Source organism: Canis lupus, chromosome 24 (assembly GCF_048164855.1).
Source record: "Canis lupus baileyi chromosome 24, mCanLup2.hap1, whole genome shotgun sequence".
Taxonomy (NCBI): Eukaryota; Metazoa; Chordata; class Mammalia; order Carnivora; family Canidae; genus Canis; species Canis lupus.
Window position 1 is genome coordinate 48,828,170 of NC_132861.1, and position 7,414 is coordinate 48,835,583.

Below are 7,414 nucleotides of genomic sequence, written 5' to 3' on the forward strand. Positions count from 1 at the left end.
AGGACCCCGACTGGCCCTGATGCACAGCAGCCCCAGGGACGCCTCTCGCCCCAGTGGCCCGGGCCTCACAGGGCCCCTGTGCTTGTGGGCCTGTCCCCTCCTTGTGGCTCAGAGCTGGCAGTGCGATCCCTGTCCCTGGTGCCACCAGGCTGGTCCGCGGCGCTGCGCTGCCGGGAGACCCTAGGCCGTCACCCCGTCCGCGGCCACTCGGGGGAATGCGCTCCCTGACCTTTCCCCAAAGCCACGGAGGGCGGAAGTCAGCTTAGGTGTCTCACTTTGGAACTATTCAAATAGGCAATCAATTTTTATGATGTAATTTATAATTTATGCAGGTTGTCTTCATACATATGGTGTTGCTTTTGTGTGTCGGGCTTTCAGGTGCTTTATTACTCTGACGGTGTGATTTGCATTCACGTTAGGTTACCAGGATCATATTTCTCCTGTTTACACCATAAGGGCCCAAAATGAAGATTAATGCCTCCTCCCTTTGCCTGGGGCTGCTCCCAGTAGACCCCAGACTGCAGCTTCCCCTAGACCCCCAGAGCCTGGCTACCCGAGAGCCCCGGCCCGGAGCCTTGAGCTGCCGGTGAAAGAGGCCCTGACAGCCTGGGCCTTGCAGGAAGCTTCACTGGCACTGCAGAGGGTCCAGGCAGGCGGCCTGCTCAGACCGTGTGCTTGAGCAGAGGCCCGAGGTCTCTGGGGACAGAAGCAGAGGCAGGCGTACAGGAGCCTCCCTCCCAGGGAGGCCATGGCTGCGCGTGGGCAGGCCACTCGGCTGCATTGTCACCACAGTATCCCACAGTCCGGAGGAGGAGAGCCAGTTGAGGTGGACTCTACTGCGGGGCTGCCGGAAGCCACCTCCAGCTTTCTGGGGTGGGGTGGGGGGTGGGGTGGGGGGTGGGGACAGATAGGATCTGGGAAGGCCCAGGATCAAGGAAGGTGGTGCCCAGATCCTGAGGTCCACCAAGTGACCCTCCTGGCTTCCGGCGTATCCAGAAGCCCTTGCCAAGGGGGGATAGCAAGAGACTCCGCTTGGGACAGGCCCCAGGGCAGAGGGAGCAGCCCCAGAGGCCCTGTGCTGGGCTTGCCAGACACAGCTGAAATGATTAAGCCAATTAAGCTCGAACAAACAGACGCGAGGCTAAGCGGGCTTTGACCCCGAAGAGAAACCGCGTCTTGGAATGCAGGTGCTCAGGCCAGCTACAGGCCGGGTGGGAACTGCTGGTGCTCAGCCAGCCATAGACTCGGGGCGATCTCGGGAGGCACACCAGCCCCGAAGGGCTCCCACCCCACCCCAGTCCACTCTCTTCAGCTGAAACAGGTCCTGTGGAAGAACCACTCAGGGGGCTGAAGAGTAGGGGGCAAAAGCTGGTTGTAGAAGCATGTGCTAAATCCCAGAAATTCCCCCCGTGGACTGGGGTTGGGGAAGATCCAAGCTCTGGTGGCCCAGGACACCCCAAGGATACCCCCAGCTCCTGCAGGGAGGGTGGGAGAGGTTGCTTGGGGCCCAAGACCAATCTCAAGAGGGCTCTGCTCAAGGACTGTGTAGACGTTTTCAGGGTACCCTTGGTTCTCCAAAGGGTGTGTGTGTGTAGGGGGGGAGGTCACTCAACTCCCTGGGGAGCTAGGGTAAAGGGTCTGGGGTAGCCTGGCTGTTCCTTCACCCCCCAGGTTACATACCCCTGCCCACGTTTGGTGGTCGAGGGGTGCCAGCAGCCCCGGGGGGCTCTAGCGGGTGGCTGGGGGGCGCAGGGCCGGGAGCTCCCAAGCGTAATTATTTGATCTGCAGATGTAAGTGGAATTTATTGTAACAACAAATATAGTGATGTCAAAACCCAACCTTGGATTAAAGCCGGCAGCCAAAGGGGAAGTGTATTAATTTCCAACAGCATCTCAGGCCAGAGCCTATTAGAACAAGCTATTCTTCAGACCCCCCCATCAGAATTAATCATTGGGAGTTAATTTGAAGCTCAGACAAGTTGCTGTTAATTTAGTGCAGGGAGGACGGGATGGAATAAAAAGCTGAGGTGCTGGCCGAGCCTCGTGGGTCTCATTAATCAGCCAGCTGAGACGGCCTGGCTTGATTACAATTTGCAAAAAAATTCATTAGGGCCCGGGCGATTGACAATTTTTCTCTCTGCCTGTGATGTGACTCATTAGGCAGCCAAATGAAAGCCATGATGACGGCCATGATGACAGCGGCCATCAAGCGCCGCTTGTTTATCTTCCTCCCCTGGCCTGTCTCTCGGGCCTCGGCCTCCGCACCCGGCTCTCGGGGCGCCCCGGCATTCGGGGGCTGGGGAGGAGGGGGGCAGCTCTCCGAGAGGGCAGAGGGGCTGGCGGTGGCGCCACCGGCAAGGCTGGGGGAGCCCAGGGGCAAGGGTGCCCTCCTGCATCCAGAGGGCCCAGACCTCACAGCCAGGGAGGGCTGCGCAGCTTGGGTGCCCCCACCCTCCCCGGGGGGGATCCCTGAAGGTGGCCCCCCGCTTCTAGGGGGAGTCACTTTCCCCTTTCCCCTTGGTGCAGCCAAGGCTGTGGGCCGCTCTGGGCCTTCCATCCCTACCGTGGGCTTTTGGAGACCATGGGTACGAGCTACACCTGTTATGGAGTCAGGGTCTCTGGGAAGTGGGCGCCCTCCAGAATCTGCCGCGGGGACCCCCGCTCTCAGCACCCGGGGTTCTGCGTGCAGGCTGGAGGGCCGAGTAGGGGCGCCCCCCCCCCCCCGCCCGGGAGGCCGCGGCTCCTGGGGCTGGGACCCCGCTGTTCCCCAGAGCGGGGGTGCGGCTGCATCCTGCGCGGGGGCTGCGGCGCTCAGGTGTGGGTGGGGGTGTGGGTGGGGGTGTGGGTGGGGGTGTGGGACCTGGCGGGGGCGGCGTCTCCGCCAGCCTCAGATGCCCCAGCAGCAACCGGCCTGGAGCAGGTGCCGCCAACGGGCCATCCGGGTGCGCGCCCCGCGGGCCCCTGGCGGGGTCGGGGTGGTCCCCCGCAGGCCCCGGGCTCCGCGTGAGGCACAGCACGGAGCCCCCAGGCTCCCCGAGGCCTCCGGAGGACCGGCCACTGTTTTATTGTGCTCACAGCCCGAGGCTGGGCCGCGTCGGGCCGCTGGAAAGCTCGGGAAGGCGGCGGGCAACGGTGGCTCGGCGCAGAGGGCCCCTCGCCTTGCGCCTGAAGTGCGGGCGCAGGCCTGGCCCCAAGGCCCTCCGCCGCGGGGAGGGGGCGGGCTGTAAGCGGGGACCCCTCGTGGGGCTGCGCGCCGTGGGGGGCGCCGCTGCCCGGAACCTGCGCCCCTCGCCGGAGGCCGCGGCCCGGGAGCGCCCCGCTCCTCTCCGCCCTCGCGCTGCAGGTGCACGCCCGCTGCGGGCCCCGGAGCACCCCCGAACCCCGGGCCCGTCCACGACGGCCTTCAGCGGGCCGGGCCGCGCGCGTCGGGGTCGGGAACGGAGCGGGCGCGCGGGGCCGCGGGGCGCGCGGGGGCGGGAGTGGGGCGGGGGCCGGGGCACGCGCTTCCCGCGCCCCGGGGCCGCCCCGCAGAGCTGCCCCGCTCTCAGGCGCCCCGGCGGCCCGGCCTGCATCCCTCTCCCCGACCCCCTTTGTGCCGCCGAGGGCCCCAGAGCCCTTGGGGTGGGGCGGCGGCCGGGTCCCGCCCCTCCGACCCCGCCCGGAGAGGGTTCTGCCCCCGCCGCAGGGTAACGCCCGGAGCCTGACTTAGGGGCGCTCGGCCCAGCTCGGGGAGCGAGCACCGCTCCTTTTCGGACCGGGGATGTTTGGAGGGAAACGCGTTTCCTCCCTGGCTGTGGTCCAGTTAGAGCATCAGGAGTTTGTGAGACGCCACCAATACCCGCACTCGCTTTCCCTCCTGCGGGCGCCCGCCTCCTCGTCTGGCCGAAGTTCGCCAGCCTCCTAGGTATTGATTAGACCCGTGCAATAGGGGAGATGTCAGCTTTCTAAGATGAAAACGAGGCGCCCTTAAATTTATAACCCAACTAGAGCTCTTGCTCTCCAATTAAAAACCTGGTAAGGTGCAGGGTGGCTCATGTCCAGCCAGCCTGCAGAGACCAGGACAGGGGACTTTCATCCAGTCCTGACCCCAGACCAGCTGCCTGGCCACCCTCTCGCAGTGCCCTCGAAGCAGTCGAATCTGGACACACTTATGACACCCAGAGACTGGCCTTTTTTTTTTTTTCTTCTCTCTCTCTTTCCTTTTTATTATTCACAAGACTGCGATTGTTTAAATGTCATAACTTATAAGAAAATAAGCTACATTGAAATAAATTAAACACAACGGAGACGTGCTTCAAACATGGCTCAGATAGGATGTGCAACCCCAGGAAAGAAAGCCAGGCAAAACCAAAGCAAAGCAAATTTCCAGGCTGCCCAAAAACATCTGCTTTTCAGTCAACTAAAAAAACGAAAAAACAACAAAAAAACCCCACCAAGATAGAAACAAAAATGAGCGTAAACCCCTATGGTTTGTTCTTGAGTGTCATGTTTACCTTTGGAAAAGTATGGAAAGGTGGCTGCTATGCGTGGCGGATTACAGCAGAGGTTTTGTTTTCTTCTGGAATGTGAGTGGAGAATATTATTGGGTTGTTTGGTCCTATAACTTTCAAAATACTGCAGCTGAGATCCAGTTTATATAGATATCTATGTACAAAGTAGGATAGTATAATAAATATTTAGTGTGTCTTCGGGTGTAGCTGTAGCCCCTTCAAAAGCAGTCTTTTTAAGCCTTTTTAATGAATATACTCTCAATGTGCTTGGGATGTCCAAAGTTGGGGGGGGTGTGACTTTGAGTTTTGCTTCAAACACAGCAGAGGCCACCGTGGTTCCCTCCAGAGCTGTGGCTTCTCCACGGTGGCCCAGGCCCTGGCTCTCCCTGGGCCCTCAGGGTCGGGCCTGCTCCAGCTGCTGATGCTGACTTCTGATAGCGAACCTGCTGACGTGGACGGGGATGGGGACGACGATCTTGGGGTTCCTGGAGGGCTCCCCTGTCTTGGAATTGGCATTGCCAGCCTTGACTCGTTTCCACTTGGCCCGGCGGTTCTGGAACCAAATTTTCACTTGCACCTCGCTGAGTTTGAGGGCGTGGGCGATCTGCGAGCGCTCGGTCAGCGAGAGGTACTTTTTGCAGTGGAACTCCTTCTCCAGCTCGAGCAGCTGCTCACTGGTGAAGGCAGTCCGCCGCCGCCGGTTCTTGCCCGTGGACGTGGTGCTGCCCGCGGCGCCGCCGCTCGGCGGGGTCTCCTCCAGCGCGTGGCCCGGGTCTTCCTCCTTGTGCGCCGCCTGGCCGGTCAGATTGTCATCCGAGCTGTAGTCCAGATCACTCTCCAGCGAGAAGCTCTCCTCCTTGCCCTTCGGGTCATCTTCCACCTTTGACTCGTCTTTCCCTTGCCCTCTGACAGCCCCTACTGAAAGCAAAACCAAACGGCGTTTTATTACATTTCGCACACTCGCCTTCCTCTCCCCTTCCCACCGTCACTTGGGCCTTTCCCCCCTTAGCGGATTGTCTTTCTATGACATTAACACATTGTGATTTCCTGGCCTTTGAGGGGCAGAGAAGGGGGGGGGGGCGTGAGAAAGCTCAAAGGAGGAGAGGAGACAGTACAGACGGCGGCCCTTTGCCCAGAACCATCACTCAAGGGGCCGCCAGGCCACGTCTGCATCCTCCCAGCCTCCGGCAGCCTAAGGCCGAAGGAACAGGAGGCGTGAGGCCCAGGAGAGCTTCCTCTTTGTCCCCGGGGTGGGGGCTGGGTGAGGACGGACAGGGAAATTCATGATCCATCTTGCCCCCCCCCCCTCCACGGTGAAAATTTACTGAACCTCAATGACACCGCAGCCAAAGTGGGGGCACGGGGGACGTACAGATCCCAGACCGTGTCTTTTTTTTGGGGGGGAGTGGGGGGGAGACAGATAATGTTGGCCGAAGGGAAGTTTTGTAGCCCTAGGAGAAGTTCCCACCAGGAACCCCAACACACCCGCAGACGCACAGCCTCCCGGAATCCGCTTCTCCGGGGCAAGCAGCAAGCCCAGTGACGGGGTTTAACAGGTCTGGGCGCCCCCGAGCACACGCACCGCGGAGACGCGCAGCCCAGTCCGCTACCCCTAAAGGCCGAAACCTCTCCGGGACCCCAGGTCACGGCGCGCGGGAGGCGGGAGGCGGGAGGCGGGAGGCGGGAGGCGGGAGGGGGTGGGGGGGACAGACGCATCCAAAGTCGCCGCCAGACAGCTGGTCCCGGGAGCGAAATGCACCCCCAGGCCCCCCTGCCCTAGCTTGTTGCTCGGCCCTAAATGCCCCCCGGAGGCCTCGCGGTGCAGCTCGGCCGCGTCCTCCCGGCTGCTCCGGGGGGGAGGAGGAGGCCCGGGCCGGGGTCGCGCGGGGGCTCGGCCCCAGCGGGAGCCCGGAGCTGGCTCGCCCCCGCCCCCTCCCGCCCCCGCGCCCGGGTCGCGCGCGCCGCCGACTCACCGAGCGACGCCTGCACCGCCTCGGCCGCGGAGAAGGCGAGCAGCGAGCCCTCCTTGGCCAGGAAGCCTTTGCCGTCCTCAGCGTCGGCTTGCAGCGCCTCCGCCTTGTCGAAGTTGCCGCCGCCGGGCAGCGGCTGCGGCGCGAACTTGCGGGCGGCCGCCGCCTCCTGGTGCTGGGGAGACGCGGAGAAGCCTCCAGGCAGCGTGGCCATGAGCGTGGAGGTGAGCGCCATGCCCTGCGCCAAGCTGGAGCAGAAGCCGGTGGGCAGGCTGGGGATCTGGTGGTGGGGGTGCGCCGGCGGCAGCGCGGGCTGCAGCGCGGCCTGGGGCAGGGCGGGCGGCGGCGGCGGCGGCGGCGGCAGCACCACCGGCCGGTAGGGCATGAACATGGGGTAGCCGGTGTAGACGAAATGGCCGGGGCTGGGCTGCGGCGGGCTGCCGATCAGCGAGTCTATGCTGAAGGCGGTGCTACTCCCCAGCGGGCGCTGCATCATCATCAGCGACGGCGGGAACGCTGCGCTCATAGACGCGCTCGGGAGAGGCCAGCGAGGGGCGAAAAGTCCCCGCGCCGCGCCGCGCCGCTGCCAGGAAGCCCGCCGGGCGCCGGGAGCACAGCCGGGCGCGCCGGGCAGGGGCCGGGCGGGACCCGGGACCCGGAACGCAGGCGCCGCCGACCCTCAGTCCCGGGCCGCGTGCATGCCCGGCGGGGGCGCGAGCGCGAGCGCGAGCGGGCGGTGCGCGGGGTGCGGCCGTGCGCCCCGGAGCGGAGAGGGCCCCCCCGGGCCCCGCGGGCGCGCCGGACCCGCCGCTTCGCCCCGTCGGAGCCCGCGCGCGCGCCGCGTGTGCCACCCTCGGCCCCGGCTCGCAGCCGTCGGTGCGTCCGTCTGTCGCGGCCGCCGTGCGTCGCCTCCCGCGGGCCGCCGGGGAGCGCGCGGAGCCGGCGCACTTGTCC

General features: G+C 64.2%; 1 protein-coding gene across 2 annotated transcripts; it reads right to left on the reverse strand.

Annotated features, from left to right (window-relative positions):
* Window positions 1-4,187: 4,187 nt before the first annotated feature.
* GBX2 (gastrulation brain homeobox 2) lies at window positions 4,188-7,051 on the reverse strand. Of its 2 annotated transcripts, none has more exons than XM_072797163.1 (2): window positions 6,464-7,051; window positions 4,188-5,408 (listed from the first exon to the last, which is right to left on the reverse strand). In XM_072797163.1, the coding sequence occupies exons 1-2, from the start codon at window positions 6,984-6,986 to the stop codon at window positions 4,885-4,887; spliced, it is 1,047 nt and encodes a 348-aa protein (XP_072653264.1). In that variant the 5' UTR covers window positions 6,987-7,051; the 3' UTR covers window positions 4,188-4,884. The 2 variants fall into 2 exon arrangements, with proteins under 2 accessions (XP_072653264.1, XP_072653265.1); XM_072797164.1 differs by having other exon boundaries at window positions 4,194-5,405.
* Window positions 7,052-7,414: the final 363 nt, after the last annotated feature.

Excerpts from the sequence above, each read along its gene's own strand:
- GBX2 (XM_072797163.1), bottom strand. The coding sequence starts at position 6,986 with ATGAGCGCAGCGTTCCCGCCGTCGCTGATGATGATGCAGCGCCCGCTG. Across the intron at positions 5,409-6,463 it reads GGCGGTGCAGGCGTCGCTCG|TAGGGGCTGTCAGAGGGCAA; the intron begins GTGAGTCGGCGG and ends TTTTGCTTTCAG.